This window comes from Teleopsis dalmanni, chromosome 2 (assembly GCF_002237135.1).
Source record: "Teleopsis dalmanni isolate 2A chromosome 2, ASM223713v2, whole genome shotgun sequence".
In the NCBI taxonomy this organism is placed as follows: Eukaryota; Metazoa; Arthropoda; class Insecta; order Diptera; family Diopsidae; genus Teleopsis; species Teleopsis dalmanni.
Window position 1 is genome coordinate 223,229,639 of NC_051847.1, and position 21,830 is coordinate 223,251,468.

A 21,830-nucleotide genomic window follows, 5' to 3' on the forward strand; every position below is an offset into this window, starting at 1 on the left:
GAGCTGAGTCCATTGTAGTAACTCTTATTGCAGTCAAAACTGTACAATTTGTACATTACTACATTTAGGTTGATGTGGAGGTTATGAGAAGCAGCTCAGCTTCTGCTCTCGAGGTCAAAGTACAGTTGTAGTGCTACGGGTATATGGTGGAGTTTTTCTGCTCTGGGGTTTGTGGTACAGTTTTCTTACATTGAAAAAATTTCTTTCAAATAAATAAGTTGTAAGTTAAGATAGGTACTTCAATTTACTTCGTGATCAATTAATAAATTTATTAATAGATTTATTTTTTAAATTGCTATACCTTAAACAAAATTAATTCATTCTTAGTAAAGAAGAAAAACATTTTTTGTAAATTAAGTTCATTGTTATTACTATATTTTATTATAAAAATATTCTTAATTTCTAAAAATAGAGTTAAATCTAGTTTTAGCTGTATTTAATGAAAATTCCTCAGTTAATAATCTATCTCTCACAATAATGATAATACTATAATATTGTTCATTTGCTAAAGCGGAATTTATAACAAAGATTATAAGCATTAATATTCAAATCAGTTTAAAAGGAGAAGTCGTAAACACTAAACTGTTGCTATATCATTCATCAGTAGAGAGCAGAAGCTACATTTCTTGACTTATAAAAGTAAAAACATAAAAAATCTACTTAAAAATATATACAACAATTTGGTTATTAATAAATTTAACATCAACAAGTTACTTTTGAACGACACCAACGCATTCAAATTACTACGATCCATTATCAGAACAAAACCTACAAACTCTGCTGAAAAGTGATACAGCATCATTTGAGCCATCATCACACCATTACCATTATGAGCACTACCTTTATGATCACCTGCAAGCAGTGATGGTGTTTTGTGTCATTGCACTAGTTTCCTCACTCTGCACACACAGCAGTACAACCACACCACGGGTACATCTACTTCCATTTGTAGTTAGAGAAACAACTCACAGAATAACAATGGAACGCGTTAAGTCGGTGATCTTATCAAACAGGTTGTCATACAAACGAACTTAACGTTTACAACACCGCGTACTAATGGCCAAGTTAAGTTGCCGCATTGACATGTTGGCAGCAACAACAAGTCGAACAGTTAAAAGCAATTGTTCGGCTAAGTAGCAATTTATAATATTTGAACTCATTGAAAGCGTCAATTACTCGGATAATTTATGATGTCCTATGAGAGACGCTGCTCAATATGGTAGTACGTTTTTTATGAGGGCGACTTGAGACTCATAACACTTTTTGCACTAGTCTCCGTATCAATTGTAGTATAGTAGTTGTTGTAAAAATGTATAAAGTTCTTATTTTCTGCACATCAACACAATTCTTAATAGGAAAGAACACAGAAGGAGAATTGGCAAAATACCGCTGAGGGTGGACTCATTAAAATTTCCTTAAAACTTTGCAAAACTGCTTACAATACCGTTGCACTTTTTTGGATTTACATCTTTCTTCTGGTTTTATTGGTCGCCTGAGAACGGGCACGATGATTTATGTTCTTCAAAGCTAAGCTGTAAAAATTTCAGGTCTTGTATGTGTTTCGAATAAGTTATGCATTCCTATGTTGTTTTGTGTTGTGACTTTAGTTTCCACACACGAAGTCAATTTGTTTTATCTGCTGTCAGTGAAGTCAATAGGCAAAAAACATATATCCTCCTCATATTCAGTTCGAGTCTCGTTCAACGTATATGAACACATTTTACATTGTTGTTACTGGATCGCATTGTTCATTACCATTTGCAGTTAATCTTAACCAAATTTGTAACAAAATATTAACATTTTCACCATAAAGAAAAAATGACAGCGAAAATAAATAGAAAATCTGTAAACGCCTACACTTCGAATACTCACAAAACAGTAATTCACTGAATAAAGCGATGTGCTATACACAGATACATACACTATAAATATCAGGTGAAATGTTTTTCGCAATACTCAAAGTGCCAGCTAACAGCAGTATAAAACCGAAAAATTGAAAAATAAAATAAAATACTAAATAAATTTCATTATTTGGATAACATACTGCCAGGCTCTGAGCATTTGTTTTCCAAGTGCGCAAGATGTCAGTGTATTTTTGTTGAGTACCTTAATATCGGATACATACTAGAAACACCTGTACATATCTTAAAGACCTAGGAGACTGTAGTTAGCTTTCTTAACTAGACCTAGTAGATCACAACTAATTTACATGTATAAAACGAAGGTGTGTCAGCTTATCAAAGATACTGAATTATCAAATGATTTTATATAATTCAACCACTTTTTTCTACTGGATATTATTTACTAAAAAAGTCTGAAGTCTATATTGTCACTGCACTGCAATTTGCTGCTGCTGCAATTAACAATTTAAGTTCAATTTCTGAATAAATAGATGCAAAGTGACTCGGAGTCTACATTTGGTATAGCTCACATTTACACGTATATCTTATATAAAGTGAGTTTACTGTAGCGCTAAAAAAACGGAAGGTTGAATTGAACAGGATTTGTATTTGTTTTTCAGGGCAAAACTACTGGTAACAGAATTTTTCTCCACTGCCACTAAAGGTTCGGCTGAAGGAATAAGAACACGAAACCTAATTTGTACCCATTGTAATGCTATGACGGAAAATAAACGCCTTGTTATATTTTCGTATTATAATTGGCAGCCTGGCATGAAGTTTTCGCGTTTTTATTATATATTTTAATAAAAAATAATATATTTTTTTTTCATATAAACAATTGTTCAAATATTTTATTGTTCTGAACACAGAATCTGTTTAAATGTGATAGTTTTAAAGGTACTGAAACTATTTAAGGATAGATACAACTATATGTTATAATAGATTATTATAATTATCTATTTAACAGAATTTCAAACAAATATTGCATTATCATTTTAATTTATTTTACTTATTACAACAGAATTTGATACTGCAAAATGATTTTAATGTGTTGTTCCGAAATGTAGGCTTAAATTATAATGGTGAGCTTAGGAATCCACTTTGGCTTGTTACTCGACTGTATTACTAAAACATAATATGAATACATTCGTTTCATTATAATACCTTTAATAATTTACAATGGCTTTTTTTTGGAACTCTTTACTTTCTATTTGATGCATGATCCGGAATAGTGGGAACTTCTTTAAGAATTTTAATTCGAGCTGAATTAGGAGATCCCGGAGTTTTAATTGGAGATGATCAAATTTATAATGTTATTGTTACTGCTCATGCTTTTATCATATTTTTTTTTATAGTTATACCAATTATAATTGGAGGATTTGGAAATTAATACTAGGTGCACCAGATATAGCTTTTCCACGAATAAATAATATAAGATATATAAATAATATAATAGTTAGTTATATTTCTTTCATACAAATAAGATTTATATTCTTCTTTTAACATACATTATTTCAATACCTTAAATAGATGAAACTCCTTAATTATTTCTATTTTAGTTTACATACATTAATGACTAATAAAGACAATTTTGTCTCTTCAGGCGCTAAAAGATGGCATCACAAATATTTCCACACCTTTTTAAATTAGTTAATTAAGCCTTCCCGCTGAAGCCACACAAGTTTCGAAGCTGAAAGAAAAGCAAATATGAGAATGAGTTTCCATAAAAAGATGGATCTAACACGAAGTCAATCAAACAGTTGGACTGTGCTGTTCCAGCGGTTCAAAATAGACAAATAAGGAATCGCAAACATTTCTCTGATGTTTAATACAAATAAATGAAATGTTGTTGGAATTATAAAGTAATTTCCTGGCGTGTACATAATTTGCTACAGCAGATTGTTTTCCTAGTGAATCACTGAGAGATTTAAAACGCTAATTGCAGTAATAAAAGCTAAATTTTCTTTGTGGGTCTTTAAATCTCAAACATTCACATTTCGCAAGAAAACATACTTTATTGTGGTCCATAATTACGTTAAACAAAGATACTTGTTTTTATATTGCTGCCATATTGGTACACTTCATCATTGCACTTAAAAGGATACCAGATACTCGTACTGTCTTGTAGTTACTCTATACAATATATTTACTGCCGTCTCAATCTCAATAGTGGTGCAACTTATTGAAGCATCAATCAAGGAATCGAAGTACGACATCAAAGAGTACATTTTATGAATGAATGAATAGAGGAATGATGCGTATTTGACTGCAGACAATGTCCATCTTCTGGATTGTAAAAATTGTTCTAAAATAATGTAAACAGAATGTTTTTGCATTCTACTTTAAAGTATGAAAAAATAGGGTTCCATATCCGTATTATTCCACGTATTATTCTATTATTATTCAATTTAAATATTAAGCAAATAAATGGACTTATTTTTAATCTGGAAGGCCTTGAGAGCTTATATTGAGTAATTAAACTAATATTAATTTATCGATCAAAACTAAAAATGTTCTAAGTTTAATGATTAAGATATGATTGTTATAGTAAGATGGTAAAATAGTGAAAAGGTGTGAACACATTCATTTTGATTAAAATAGGACTCACAGCACCATTGTACCCTGGCGGTCTTAATGCTATTAATGTTAAGAAGCTCTGTATGTCGTAGAAGTATGGACGTTATCACTGAATGATGAAGCAGCATTGGGAATTTTCGAAATTTCAAGTTCTGCGTAAGATCTTTGGTCCTTTACGAATTGGCGATGACAACCACATCCAAATGAACCACAAGCTTTTAAAAGGAAGAAGAAGGTGTATAGAAGGAAGAAAGAAGGCTTAGAGGTAGACCGTGTTTTAGGTGGAGTGATAAAGTTGAGAAAGCATTAACCACACTTGATGATGAGACTGGCTCTGGGGCACACGCATTTTTCAAAATTGGTTTTACTGGGCTTAAGATTTATTTGAATGTTGGATTTCAATGACTATTTTCAAATTGTTGATATGCTTATCTATTTGAATAAAAATTTGTCGGATAGTCTCAATAATTTTAATATTTAGAAGTTCTTTATTTTAAAGACTTAAGTGTTATATATCGATGCGTTTACGTTAATGAGAAAAATATGGTAAGATTCGATTAAGCATTTTGTAAATTTATACAGAAAAATTCTTGTTACTATAAATTTAGATAATTAATAAGTGTATATGTAAAACATTAGTTTTAAAAGTATATACATATAGGGAACATATGCAACATATAGATAACATAGGGAATATTTATTGTACTTAAATTAAGAATGTTTTTAACTGTAAGTATTGTAGTTCAAACGAGCTTGCTAGGGCAGATAATCTGCTACACTGCTATTCATTTTTCACATATGGTACCCTTCTTGCAATGGTGAAGTCAGCAATCAAACAAAAATATCTGAGCATACCAAATCAAAATTCGACTGATAAATACTTTTGTATGACCTTAAGACTAACGTGGTCCAAAATGGGCAAAAAACGTTACAGACAGCTTCAACAATTCAAGCGTAACCTGTTCAGTATTATGGTAGTGTCGCTTTGTGGATGAGAAGAAAACTGTCCTCTATGGTACTTTATGCAAAGCTGTCATCCTAAAAAATTAGGGGTTTTGCTAAGTTGATAGACTTGTTGAGTTGGTTTACTTTCACTTGAATGGAGAGTCATGCCTTTCATCGTCGTATGCACACTGACCTTCTACTTACTCCAACAACAACGTTAATCTGTGATATCACAACAGACCATTATTTGAGCTTTACGGGGGTTTGGGTACAAGGCCGACACTTCAACTTAACCTAACCTAATTGTATATATTCACAAAAAACGATTTCATTTCCTCAAATAATTTATGATTTCTAAGAATTCAATAAATCGTTTCACACAATTGATACTTATTGAAATTTGTAATCCGAAATGAATAACTTTTTTGCCATTCTTTTAATTCGATATAGACAGACCAGTATTAAAAAATTGGCTTTGGGAGAGGCTTTCAGATAATTCCTAGAAATAAAAAAATAACGTTTGTCTTATTAAAAAGCCATAATGCATTAATAATATATATACCTTTGATTGAGCTCCTGAAGCACCTCACCAACTCTCCCATCATCTGGTTAAGCTGGATTTTACACAATTATTATTTATGATAGTTTGTAACCCAAAACAAATCACATTTTAACCCTCCTTTTACTACACTGCAGACACCACTAACCGGAATTTCGATTGAGCCCCGCACAATGTCATCTCTATCTAAAGCTTGGCATGAGTTCTTCTCAAATCTTGTTACATTTAGAGATAACATTGAGAGGATGCTGTGATGGAAATGTTTAACTTCACAGCAAATCAGAAACCCTTCGATAAAAGCTTTATGTTACGCTTTATGTAAAGAACGCAGAATGTCCATGTCATTTATTATCATTAGTAATAAGAGTTTAAATGCAATTTAAAATTTGAAATCTTTGAAATGTAATAAACGCAATGCACATGAAACCCTAATAAGAATTATGCCAAGACATTGGCAACAGTGGAAAGCATAATAAAGACCGCAATATTAGCCAGCAGCCAAGTTAAACTATGCAATTGCGTCTGTGTAACAGAATTTAAAGCATCTCAACGACGCAAGTTGCAATCTTCGGTAAATTCAGAACCACGGTTTGCTGAACTTTACTGCACGAAGCTGCTGCTGCTGATGATGATGCAGACGTTGAATGCTACAGGCAAAAACTATCGTAAAAACTGTAAAACGCACCGCACCGTTTAATGTGATCCACAATCTTTATGCTTTCAACAACAACGAAACAGGTACAATTTTATTTTGCGCACAAACAAAAACAATTCAGCATAAATGCTGGTACGCTCGAATGCTAGTTGCTGCCAGCACTTGACACAATAAAAGGAACAACAACAAAAATTGTGCTATTTCCGACCAATCAGTAACGAGCTAATACCCCTTTAGGCTAAAAATATCAAAACAAGATATGAGCGAGAGAATGACTGCAGGAGTGTAACCCACTAAGTTTATGAGTGGCTGAGCATAATTTTATGTGTGCCTCGAAGAGTTGCAATTGCCATAACTTCGGCAGCAATGATTTTATGAATGAGAGCACTTTGGCTTGCTTGGACAGTATTGTTATGAAGAATGTGAGGCTACTAATACAATATAATAAATAAGATTTTATCGTGCTAGCCCAAGGGTTGAGCTACTTGTAAAAATTGATTGCCTTAGTAATAAAAACTGTTAAGAGTTTTAATAGTGATTTTAGCGGCATTTAAATATTAAAATAAAAAAATCCACACTAACTGCATGATGTTTTTATTACATTATGTTAATTTTTATTATGGAATATATGGTTATATGTATTGCAACAATAATTTCAAAATTAAATAATTTGTTTAAATTTATTATTTATGCTTTTTTAAATAGAGAATTTTGTTTTTCTATTTTGTGGTCAAATCAAATAACAAGTAGCAAAGGCTTACGCAGATTTTGTCTCAATCTCTTTGCATGAGCGTATAAGCACTCATATACGAAGCCTTGGCAGGCAACGATGACAAACGAATGCTAGCGGCTATGGTTTAATAGCAATTTGCGGCTTAACAAACAGCAGTTTAGACTTGGGGCTCCAACTATTCGGGTGCGCATGTTACTATGTGAATGTACACTGTAAAAAAGAACAGCAAAACAGTTTATAGTTTGCCGGCGCATATACAGAATTTTAAAGAAATGAAATGTTTGTGGCTTATAATAATGCTTTGTGCTCGGAAGTTGGATGCGCACTCTCGCCGCTGAGTGCATTGAGTGCAAATTGAGTTTGCGTGTTTGCTCCGCCCAAGTTGCCGCAAGGTATTTGCCGCAGGACTGTAGCGATTAGTTGAGTGTCGCCCTTTGAATAGTGTGTAACGACGGTCGGAAGGTAAACGAGTTAATTGTGTATGTGAACAGTAGCGTTTTTTGGACGGACGGATTTGTTAGCTACTGTGGAGCGCTTTATCAGTATTTGTTGTGTTATTATTACTCGAATTAATAGTAAGAATTAAAAATAAATAATGTGAAATTAAATTGAATTTTGTGCATTTAATAAAATTATTATTTTTTTGAAATAAAAAAATACGTTCAATAATGCCTACTATTAAAAAATTTATTTACTATAAAACCATTTGTGTTTGCATGTGAGCTTATTATCACAGAATTAATTTGAATTATTGTGTGGTAATTGAATTGAAAAATTTTTATTTTATTTATTACAATAAAAAAAATTTAGCATCATATAAGCGAAAAGATATAAAACAGATTTGTATTAGTGCATCACAAAATAAAAATTCAATTTAAATTAATAAATAAATAAAGTGCGTGTGTGCGACTGCGTTATATGACAAAATTTTGTATGAGTTACTGTGCAAAGAAATTCCAAAAAATTTGAAATACGTAACGGAAACGGAAGTTAAGTTTAAGCAACGCAACGGTAAAAATGAAATAAGCGCAAAGCGATAACACAAAAAAAAAACAGTGAATAATTAATTGTAATTTATAAATAAATAAAAGTAATGATAAGAGGGAATTGGCATACAAGCAAATGCAAAATTTTATTCTACAGCAGTTCATAAACAAATGAAACAAATTGAAATTGAAACACATTGATTGAGCTGAATGAACTTGACGTAGAAAATACTCGCTACTCGCAGCTGCAAAATATTTACAAAAAAAAAAAAAATAAAATTGTGCTCAAAGGCTAATTGCACTTGTTTCTAAACAATTTACATGAGTGTGGACTTTGCAGTTATTTAATTATTATTAATACATATATAATAGTATACATGTTTAATAACTGAACTCTGATTTAAATTACTTAATTATAAACTAATTAACAACAATAACTGTCATTTTGTCGTTTATTAAACTTTAATTCCAATGAATTTGGATTTGTGTCATTAGAGCAATCAGAGTTCAATAAGCTTATAAAATATATTAATAATTCATGATGATTAAATCAAATTAAATAAAGTTAATGCGATAACAAAAAATATCGTGAGAATAGCACAATTATTAAACTTATTATCTCTTACATTATTTATCTCACTGAGAAAAGTAATGTATTTTTAGAATCTTGAATATTGTAGGTTTGAACATTCGAATGGATTTATAATAAAGTGTGTTTATGCATTTACTATAGTAGAAGGGTTGAGTGGATAAGAGGTAGGCAAGCCTTAATATTCTTAAATGCATCACAGTGTTTCAAGTATCTATACCTTTAAATATTACATTTAATATAAAAAAACGCTTACATAACGCTGTAAGTTAGTTTAGGTCGGCACCAAGATTGAAAAATCCTTGTTTTTCTTGGATATATGATTGATAAAGCCATGTAGTGTGCGAATTCACACGCTGCTGAGTATGTCTTATTGTTTTAGTAACTAATCACTGGTGCAAGAACTTTTAGTTACGCACTTCTGTTTCGTTTTATTCTATAGATAAAGATGTTGGATGATATTAAAATATTTTGAATGTGTTTTGGCTAGGTCGAACGTGCACACATCATATTTTCTAAAACTTGATTTTTTCCAAACATATTGGTCTTTCCGCAATTGTCACCAGACTTATCTAAACGGAGTGTTACAATTTTTGACGTTCTACGTCAAGCAGAGTTAATGTAAATTAATTTTCAATCTGTTAAATTAATCTTACTCAAAAACTAATCAAATAAGACTTACCCCCAATAAATAACCCAGTGAGTCCGCCTATTTTGACTATATAAACACGCCTTTCAACTGTTAACAACACACAGTCAAAAACATAGAAATATAAACCATGTATTTTGTCTCGTTAAAAAAAGCGGGTTAAAATTTTGAAAAGGTGTCATCATGTTTCTATGTTCTTGTTTTTGATACAGTATTTCCGTGCTACGTGCGAATCATTATTTAAAACTAATATAATTTATAACTAAATATATTCCTATTGGATCAAAAATATTGTTAGCAGATTGCCGTGATAAAATGTTGTCATCTTTAAGCAGTTAAAGCAGGGAAAGTTCCAGAAAGATCTGCCAAAGACTTCTTAGAATTGAATTTTTTTCGTATTTTTATAATTATAACAATTTGTACTCAAATATAACAAAAGTTGCAAATTACACTTTATGCTATAAACTCGTGCCATTTAAATAGTTTAACATTATAATATTTTTAAATCATAAGTAAAATAAATAAAAGAAATATTGTATAAAAGCAAATAATGATATCAAGAAATATTTTATCTAGTTTAGTCGACTAAATTCCACATAAAATTAAATAGTCATATATATGTATTATACATATAAAATTAAAAATAAAAACGCTAAATAAAAAGTGTGAAAAAAGAAGCATAAAATGTGAATTCAAAACAAAACTCCCTCAATTGTTGTGTGCAGCATCATTCCATGATATGCTGCACAATTTCCGGTCAGTGTGCACAAAATGCCGCAAAGTCAACGACTTCCGTTTAAGTAAATAAAAAAAAAATTAGTAACATACATACATATGTTAATAAACAAAAGTAAATAATGTTAAACGTAAATAAATAATATATTATGAATAAATTAATTAACTCAATTCACCCCATGATATTTTAAGATAATTAAATACGTCATTAACACCAATTAAAGAGTAAAGAGAATGAAAAGAAAATGTTGATAGCAATAAAAAAAATTCCGAAATCATAAAAAATGCAAACAAATTCACACAAAATGCAAATTGATGTGCTCACGCGCACACATGTACACAAACTCAGTAACAGCGACTGCATGCACATGCGCTGCACACTGCACAGTAAAACGAAAAGTCTTACAGTTTAACAGCGGTTTTTACAGAATCCCAAGGAGCTTCTTACCTTTCAAATTTATTAACTGATTTATAATTAACAGAATTGAATTATATTAATGTTCAGCTATTTTTTATGTAAAACAGTTTTAATTTTAGTGATAAAACTTAAAGATTTTAACATTTTAATATTTTAATTTAATGATTGCAGGTGAACACATAATTGTATTTTAAAACATTAGTATTAATCGATAATAAATACTTACTTGATAATAAGGTAATAGATTATAGGTTATAGACATTAATCTATAATATAATTCATAATATTTTTGATAGTTTTTATTGAATAAAACTCTATTTTAATATTAAACTAAATTCATTTAATTTAATTAAAACCGGGATAATTTTTTTACATTTAACACTCATAGTTTCATACTATAGTTTGTTTTAATACTTCACAAATTTTTTTAACAAATCTCACACAAACCATTAATTTAAATTTGTAGGTAACTACAGTATGGCTACAGTAGATATGTACTTTCTCAATAGATCAGATGGATACCAGTTATTCGTAATAGTCCTAAACTTTGCTCAAAGCAAATATTATTATTTTTGAAAAATCTTAAAAGATATTTCTGTTAGTCTACCATCAAGCAATTTAAAACTTTGAGTCACTAATGTAATATTGATATTGCATTTGTAATAGCACTAATAATGATAGTTAGTAGACTATTTAAGCAAAATACATAGGATTTATTAAAATTAATTAGTAAAACTAGTTCGTTAATTAATTTATACCATTTTCAAAACCATGCATTTATGGCAATACTTAAAATGGACTAAACTAATTTTTTTTGAGGAGACCGTAGTTTATGAGAAAATAAGAGGAAATATATTGCAAATATTATAAGATGAATGTTATTAAAATAGAAAGAAATCCTTTAGATAGATAATATGATATTTACTTATGTGATACGATATTATGATATAGTTGACAGAGATGTATACATGTTGATCATGAAAATTAACCGACTACAATCAGCTTTAATACAATCTGTCGTTCACCTTCCACTTTACCTATCTATTCTACCTTCTGTTATTATAGATTGATCTAAAATCAAATATTATTACATTTGGAATTAATGTCACAATCCTTACAGCAGTGGGATGTGAAAAAGCCGGAAATTCATTACTACCACATCCATGTTTTCTCACAAAAACATGCAACTTTTTAACAAAATCAAATGGAACAGACTTGTTTTCAATAGATTTGTTGCACAAATTGGTTCCTACAAATGGTATTAGCCACGTATGAACAAGTATTAAAATAATATTTTCTTTTCTTTTATTTTTCAACACTTCAAATTTATATAACTTTAACTGTTTGCTAAACCCTGACCTTATTTAAAAAAAAAAAACAATAAACTTATATCATAGGAAAACTGTAATGTTCTGTACTTTAGTTCGTAAAAATCCTACGTTTGCAGAATTTGCTTTACTGTGCCATAAAAAGGAGAAACAGCAGCAGTAACATTTGCTCATTGATCTTTTGCAGTTTACACTGTTCACATACGAATATTGCTGCAATTGTGTTGTTTTTGTTGTTGTTGTTGTTGTTATTGTTTACAGTACTTGATCTGTTGACTGCATTACTAAATTTGCATTTTAAATAAATGCAAATTGATTTGCAGCATTTGTATTTTGACTTTTGTGGATTTGGTTCTCGTAGTGACTGAATGAAAATATGCATGACAAAAAGAAGATTTGAAGGAAGACACTTTCAAATTATATGGCCTTTCAAAAAAATTTATATTAAATAGAAAATATTTAAGAGGTTATTAACTAAGCGTTCAGTAACTGTTAAATTTTTATTGCAATTTGTCAGAATTTATGAGTTTTATTGCTAATTAAAATTTTTATGCCAATATTTATGATTAAATTTATAAAATGCATAGTTATTATATATAAATAAATTAGGAATTTTTAGATAGAATTTTTTATTTTTCCCTTCAATTATTTCATTTCATCGTCCTTAATGGAATTCACCAACTCAGATATACAGTTTTAAAATCAAATGTTGTATATATATGATGTATATTAGTTTATGTTTATATATATTTATTAATTATTTCATTATTATAGTCGTGATCTGTTATATTCTGCAATAATTAATGTGATTGTTTTCTTAAATCAACGGTATAACTGTTGGGCCATCCTTTACAATATCAGCTTTAAAATTAATCGACATTACTTTAATTAAAAAACTAATTAAATAATTATTATTTTATTTTGTATTTTATTCTGTTTTTATGAAGGTGAATCCGAAATCTTAAACAGTCGTTAGATGTATGATACTACCAATTATTGTCAACTTCTTTCCCTTATACATACCTATTATAATATAATTTTGATGTTGTTTAAAAGGTTATAATTTTGGTGTAGTTATAGGTTAATATTTAACTATGTGGTATATAAACAGAGAATCCGTTAAATATCGAGTTTCATTAAGAATCTTTAATGAAACTCTTAAAATCTTTTATTAAGAATAATAAAATTGAGATTAGGTTACTAGTGGTAAAGCTACTAACATTAATAAAACAGAAGACAATCTGTTTTTCAAATTAGACATAAATGTCGCTTTTTGTCCACTTCCAAATATGAAGATACGAGTACCCAACCTAGAATAAGACAGAAAACCTCAGCCTTCTTCATTTTAAAATTTGTTTAAAAATTGTGTTTTTATTGTTTGAATATCAAATAAAAGCGTGTTTCAATATCAATTTGTTTTCATGGTGCCAATTTTTATTAAGAAACGAAAATGAAATATATATCTAATAATTATTTATTTTCAATAGATTCTATTACAAATATGTGTAGATAAAATGGTTAATAAAATTTTTAACAATTGAAAAAATTATTTTAAAATACAATAAGGATATAAAATATAAAAATATGAAAATATTTTCAAAAATGTGACAAAATGTGTATGAATTGAAGTGAAGTGAATTTTTATGGCATATATACATAAAAATAATAAATAAATCAAAACATTTCAATAAATTAATTAACACATTTTCAACATTTACTATATGAATAAATAGTATTTTTATATAATTAAATAAAAATAAAATAAATAATAAATTATATACCTTCAGAAAGAAAGATACTAGTTTGTGTGTTTTCTTTCTAAGTGTAAAAATTGTATTTTACAAGTAATTATTCGTAAACCATCACCCGCAACCCGCTCTCAAAGAATGTACAAAATGTTTACAAAGCATTTTAGAAGAAAATTAATAAAAAACAATTTCGCTGCCGTCATCATTTTTTGTGTTTTAGTGTTATTAGTTGACAAGGTTAGTATAAATAATATTAAAAAAATTAATTATTAAATTAAATTTTATTTGTTATATATATAAATAATAAATCATATATAATGTATACATCAGTGCTGCCATAGTTTGAATATTATTTTGGTTAAGAAATGTCGAGTTGGTGTTTGCAACTCCTTTAATGCTTGGTTTTAAGTAAGCTGGGCTTTGCCATCGTTTCAATATTTGAATATATAAATGGTTTTTTCTGGTATCTGATGGTTTTGGTTGATACTAAGGAGAGAACTTTTTATTGCCTTAACAAATTTGTGGCTTATCACTTATGTTGTTTTAATAAAGTCAATGTTTTATTATTTCTACTTAAAGAGATTTTCAATATCAATAATATTATGATTTATGACTGTAAACAGTAAGTATGAAACCAAACATTTTATGGTACTTTTATGGTCAATTTTCTTTGATTAATATTTTTTTTTAATTAATTACTAATTCATATTAAAGTTAATACGATACGCAGATTCTTATGTAGTTTTATTCACATCTAATATTACCTGGTATTCTTTGGTTCACATTAAAAGAAAGCAGTTGTAGTATATGCAGAGTTCTTAAAAGAAGAAAGAGAAATATATTTTACATATATTTTATATTTCACTTTAAGTGAGAACAGGATGTAGGATAAAATGTTGAACAGCACAATCAAATTCTACTATTACTTCATGTGGGTGGTAAAACTATGCTTAATCGCAAGTGTTTAATATTTACCTTAATGGAGCGTATTACATAGAACATAGTCTTTCTATGAACTTTCCAATTGAATTTTAAATTGTGTTAGGTGTAGTCCTAAGACAATAATGAAATTAAAATTTTTTATTTTTATACAAGATACATTTTAGTTTTCTATAAAAATAACGAATTATTTTATTTTCAACATATTTGGTTGCCCATATATCACTCATCTTGTACCTACTTTATGGATTAACGTTATTTTGTCGATTTTTATATGTATTTATTGGGATTTTCGAAGAAATCAATAAATAGTTTTATTGCAAATTTTAAGCAAATAAATTCAATACGTATTGGATTCATAAATTCAAAAATACAAAAAATAATGTAATTTAGTATTATAATTTTTTTAAAATTTGCTAAAATTTTTCATAATTTTAAACATTTTCGCGCTAACACTAATTTTTATGACGTATGGCTGTCTGCACTATACTCAAAAACAATTATTTTAATTTTATGAATATTAAAAACTTGTTTTATGAACCACAAAATAATTATGTGTTTTACATGAGATAATTTTGCAAAGTTGTAAGTTGGATGGATGCCCAGAATTGGAATTTCAGGGAACTAATTTGTGTCCTGTTACCTTTATGTTCGTTTCTATTTTTATTATATCTAATAAAAATAGAAATTCTGAATGACTTACAGAACGGTACTTAATGGATTTTTTACATATATAATGTATATACTTTGTTTTTGTTTGTATAAATTAATGAAGGCGGTGGACCAATAACTACATTTTCTAGAAATGAGAGTGCCAGAATTATTAAAAATTGTTTTGTCTATTTAGTATCATATTTTGCGTGATGTTATCCTTTTTAGTGTTGATCAATAGCTTCAAATTTTTCCCTTAATATACATTTTGGTGAATTTTTTGGTGAAGGTATAATACTCTATATCGGTAGTTCGTTTCTTATTTAAAAAAATGTCGTTTATTGAAAAGGATTAATTCCATCTTAACTGTATTAATTTATTTCTATTATTGTGTACTTAATTGCGCTAAGAAAGATATGTGCGGGTTTACTGAATCAGTGTTTAGCTGCCAATAATCTAACTAAAAGCACTTACAATTTCAATTTTAAAACATTAGAAATCGAATTTTGTAACCGATTGATGGCATAATTGTCTTAAGGAAATAATAGGTTCCTTTTTGGAAAATGGAACAAAGTAATTTTTTCATCCTCTTTTTGTTTTTCTCTTTGCAATTCATTTTCTTTGTTTATTGTTTGTTCTACCTATTTCATTTTCCTAGCTCTTTGAAAAAGTATGTCTCTTTTATGATAAACCTGCATTCTAGTGGTCGGTTTTAGGTGGTGTCGTCTATTTTACGTATCATTTTTGAGTTAATCTGTCCTTTTCTGCCCAGTCATTTCTTTATTCTTAATGGGAAAGTTGAATCCTTTCATATGAAAGAATCCTTAATTTCAATTTATTACGCAAAAATATCACCAAATTATCAATTCTCTGTGAAGTTTGAGTTTATATGAGACTTTCTACAATTTTGGTATGTCAATCACCTTTCTATATGACGCATTATTAATTAATATTCCATATGTACCATTTTAAGAGATCTTTAAGTATTTTTGAAGACTTCACTGAACAACTTTTAAAAGCTCTAACCATTGAGCTTTGCTGTTTATGTCAGGAAGATAAATAAGAATTACAAATCCAACTATAGGATTAACTACAAATCTGGACTAAAAAAATTATTCTGCAAGGATCCACTTTTGAATAAAAACTGCTCTTTCAGAAACCCTTACTATATGAAAACTAAATCGCTAGAATGACAAGATTCGCAATTAATAAAACCCTACAAAAACTAAGAAACCGAGAAGTGTTTTAAATTTCCATCTTGTTCATTGGCGACAGGGAACTCTAAAAACTAAATATGTTAAACTGATAAGGGTCACTTTTGAATAAAAATTACAGATACTGTAACCCTGACTTCGTAAATAGCTTGAATAGAATGGGGAGACACCTTTTAACAAAAAGTCTAGAAGAACAAAATGAACACACCAATGTTTTAAATTTAATTCTTCTTTATTTGGATGGGAACATATGTATTTTCAATGGCTGTCCTTAATAAAAAGTGTTTGAAATAATTACTGATTATCCTAAACTAAAACTTGTTAGCGCTAATTATATTTATACTTGTTTTTTAATATGTGCTGTGCTTTGAAAGTATTAAATATTTTTGATAATAATTCATAAAAATATTATGATGTCGACATGATATCCATATCTTTTTCTATGGATAAATATATATACGTCTAAGGCGCGAGATATAAAAGAGATAGGTATTCGTTTATATAATTGATAATAACAAAAATACAATAAATAAAATATAATAATAATAAAAAATAATTCATAACATTATTTGTATATAAAATAAATTAATTCTCTTAATATGATGTCCATATGATATCCATAAGTTTTTCCATAGATAAGTAAATATACGTTAAGGCGATGAGATATAAAAAAGATTGGTATTCGTTTATATGATAGATATAACAATTTCTCATAAAATTAAAATTCCTGGGTATCAAAATTTAAAATGAAAACTATTTTATTTAATTAACATTTCTAAAACTATTCTGCATTAATTCATAATCCATTTTGTGTAATCCATCCCAAAAATTGATATCGATTTGTTGACAGTTAATGATTTATTAAAAAAACCTTTGATTAATCGATAAGTTTTTAATCTGTTGAAATGCTTTATCTTGATATTGGCTGTATGATTATTTTATGATTTTGTATTTGAATAGATTTTCTTCAAGTGCCGTTTGGCTTGCTTCTTATGAATTGAGAAAACAATTAATAGACTCTGTCCAACAATTCAACCCGTGGGACTTGCAATCATATTGATATAACTGCTACAAAATTGTATAGGAAATTAAAGAAAAAAAGATTTTGTTTCAACGATTTCGAAGAAAAAATGCGTTAGGATTCTCACAGTTCGGAATGGAATTCTCACATTTAATGAATATTCTTGTCAAAAACAAAAACAATAAAATCAAAAATTAATGATATAATAAAGAAGGTTTATTTTGATTTTTATTGTCATTAGATAAATTAGTAGTGTCTCTGTAGAGCGGTAGAGCTGTAGAGCTGTCCGACCAATTGACTACTACTGTTCAAATAATTTCTCTTTAAAAATGTTCATTTTACAGTGTGCGATGGCAATAAATCAGTTGAGACTGAGACTAGTCAAATTTATTGTATTTTTTGTAAGGTTGTATGCATTTTGACTTTAATTTAATTGCAGGTGATTAATATTTGTATGCCTATCTGTCTTTAGGTTTAGTAGCAGTTGATTTAGGCGTATGTAAATGCACTCGGTCAACACATTTACGTAGTAAAGAAAAACTTCTCATAAAATGAGACAATTAAATTGATTATAAGCATTTATTTTTAGAAATATTGGAACCCCCAAAAAATTCCAAATTAAAAGCAACTGATTTGATTACTGTGAGATCAGCCGCGATAAGATATGGACACAATATTTTAGTTGAAAAATTACTTTTTAACAGGAATTAAACGCAATCCCGACTCGAGTGACTGTGGCACACGAGGAAAAAAAGGCAAAATTAAATAAGGAACAAAATGATTCAGTGAGTCGTCTGAGTTCGGAGTCAGTCCAGTCCGTACAGTTTGAAAATGAAGAGACTAAAAAAGAGTTTATTAAGCAAGCAGCGGATGCACATTAAGTTTTATGGCTCTACTCGAGACTCAGTACATAGTCGGTTTCAGTCTTGACGCATTATCAATGCAGCACATATGCATGGGAAGTTCTTTATGCTTAGTATAGAATGTAGTGTATGTAAATGTGTATGTATGTTTAAAAAATTCCAATCTGTAGAATCAACTCAGAAGATTCAAAAACGATCAAAAACTGCATTAAATGTTTTTCTAAGTTGGTGGTAAAATATTTTGTTATATTTTATTTAAATGACATTAGTGAGCCGAACGGCAATAATTTACTTGTCTTCAACTGGCTTAAGTGGACAGACAACTGATTATGATCATTACCAGCAACGATCTTGTTAAAATATTTAAACAAGATATTTATGTGTGCATTCGCTGGACATTTTCAGTAAGCCAAATACGAGCTTAAGCAGCAATTAAACGTAATTAACATATAAACTGATTTTTTTTCTGCAAATCACCTTTTTCCCCAAGATTTGCAGTTCTGCTCAGTTCGGCTCATCTCAATATGAGAAATAAAAATAAGAACTTAAATAAAGAAATTTCACTAGTTTGAATGATGCAGGCAGCTTTGTTGTATTTTGTATGTTCGATCGATTTTGTTAATTCGTGTCCAGCAGCTAAGCTGTTCCTGTAACTTAAGTTGCTAAAGCTGCTGTTGATGCTGTTGATGCTGTTACTGCTGTTACTGTTGCATCTGCCGATGAAGATGATATTGCCTTTTTTGTTGATCTTAACGCGAAATCTTATGACTTTTGATGGGAATTTTAGTAAAACTATTAACAGATATTTTTCGAAACCGCATTTAAGTTATATGCTTAAGCCAGAAAACAAAATGAAAGAAGGATGAGCAGCCAGCTTAAAGATAGCTCTATGGAGTCAGAGACAGACTGACAGAGAGTCAAACCGACAAGCAGTAGAACGTATGATTCCGCACTAAAAATAAACGTTGTACAAAACGGGCGGTTTACTTCGTTTTATATAAACACTTTGACTTTAGTTGATCGCTGCATCGGTCGATAGCGGCTTAAAGCGTTGCTGCTTATCTTACTTTAATTAAACGAAATCTTATAATAAATTATCTTCATTAGTTCAAACTTGACCATCGATATAAATGTTAAGTTTATTCGTTTTTTTTTCTTACTTTGAAATTTTTCTTTTCGGCCATATACATTTTTTTGTGTTCTTTGATTCGAAGCTATTATCTTCGGCTGTTTCAGATTCTAATAACATGATTTTGTAAATTTTTTATATTTTAAGTTGGCTGCATCTTTTTTCGAATAAATTTACTTATATGCCCATATAAAAAATATACCCTCGATTTTAGTTTAAAAAAAGCATATTGTTGAAATTTTTTAACAATACTTAAGTGAATACTCAGTTTTATTATTATATAGTGAATACCATAAAAAAGTTATACTTCCATTTTGCATATTTGTTATTTTCACTTTAAGTGCACTTAAGACTTTTTTACACTGCACGGTGCTCTGGTGTTTTATTTTCAATATTGTTTCTGAGCTTAGTTAACTTTATTTTTTACTGAGCTGACCTTAGTTTATTGCTAAATAAATTCTCTCAAGAGTTTCAAATTCTTCAATAATTTGTGATCACGTGCCAAACGACTTGGTGGACGAAGATTAAGTTCTCTTAGCTGTTACTGTTTTAAAAATTTGGAAAACTACCTAAAGCCTATTGATTATCACATTCCTTTTAGTTAAGATTTACAATAAACTCGACGTAAAATCTCTTTCATTTTCATTTTCAATTTCCATTTTAAATAATGACAGTTGTTTAAGGTGGTTACATATGTCTTTTTTCCGCATAAATATTAACAATGTCATATACGCCTGTAATTCTCGCCGTAACTGGATATTTAAATGAATATGAATCCGGAGTCATAGCCTCATACATTATAAGTACATTAGTCATCGTGTTAAGAAAACTTTCTCTATAATTGATTTTTAAGCTGATTTAAATTATTATCTTTATAAATGTCGAAACACTACTCTTTAAATCCTTTACTCAGTTATAAGGTAACACCAAAAGTTGGCAGCCCAGGTATTGCATTATCATCAGTTCAACCGAAGGCTAACATTTTCAGATACAGACTTTAAAAGTTACTTATTTAACCTTATTTAACTTAAACTAGATAAGAGAAAAAATTTCCATTGTGAATCTATTAACCTTTTTATTATTATTTTTCATTAGCTCATATGTAATCTTGAAGTCGTGTAAAAGAAGTGAAGAAGAATTTTTGCTTAATACGGATTAATATTCTTAAGTTTAATCATTTTTAATATGGCAAGACTTTATTGTATACTTTGGGAAGATTTGAGATTCAAATTGCGTGAAAAAACAAGCCATCGATAGTTTACTGCTGCGGAAATCCGATAGCTCTTTCTTGAATCATGTAACTATAATCGCATTTCGACAAGTGTCCCATTCATCAGATGAATACTCGTACTCGTTGCGTATCATGTCGTTGCGGTGTTGATAGTGGAGAATCAAGCATTGGCTAATAATTCAAAAATCTCGTATGTGATGAGATACATGACAATCATTAATAAAACTCAACGCGCATTGTAAGTTTCAGTTGCTAATGTCGAAACTGCCAGCTGGAAGTGCAGTCAAAACAGAAATACTCGGTCGTAAAGGATGTGGCGTGTACGGAGTGCCAACATAAGTTTGGCTTAGTCAAAGATACAAAAAGCGCTGAATGCAAGCGGAGCTCATGAATTATTGAAGACGATAAAAAATTCACGGCGTCGTCAGAAAACACTAAGATATGCTACAGATATCAAGAAAATATACGCGGAACCAGTTCCTGTGAAAGCAACAACACAAATTAAAATGAGAATTCAAACAAAAAAAAAACTGAATCAGGCATGCAACAAAGATCGAAGAGCATCGACTAAGAGTGATGAGTTTGGTAAGCCAATGTTGCAACTTGGAAGCAGGCGGTAGTCGTATCGCGCACACACACAGAGTCAAAGATATTTGTATCTGCGTTGTATAAATTTATAGGTTGATTGATAGTTGTTGTTGTTATTATTTGTGATAATACTAAAAAAAGGATTTGAGAAAAAAAAATGTGTTTTATATGCGCACAGGTGGGAAACTGCACATAATTTTCATTGAACCAAAGAGCAAGAAAATGGGATGAAAAAAGTAAGAATAATAATGGCAAAGTCTTGAAGCCGCAAAAGCTTTAGTTTAGAATATTAAACGGTACGTAGAACTGTCCGAGAGTATACAATAAAACGAGTATCTGAAGTTTTAATTTAAAGTTAAAACATTAAATGA

The 21,830-nt window shown here is 29.3% G+C and overlaps 1 protein-coding gene across 1 annotated transcript in view; it reads left to right on the plus strand.

Annotated features, from left to right (window-relative positions):
- Nucleotides 1-13,871: 13,871 nt before the first annotated feature.
- The window catches only part of LOC119676828 (protein serrate-like), a 50,757-nt gene continuing 42,798 nt past the window's right edge, over nt 13,872-21,830 (plus strand). The window contains exon 1 of the mRNA XM_038088087.1: nt 13,872-14,060. Coding sequence (XP_037944015.1) covers nt 13,962-14,060 — 99 coding nt within the window. The 5' untranslated portion in view covers nt 13,872-13,961. The remainder of the gene's footprint in view (nt 14,061-21,830) is intronic.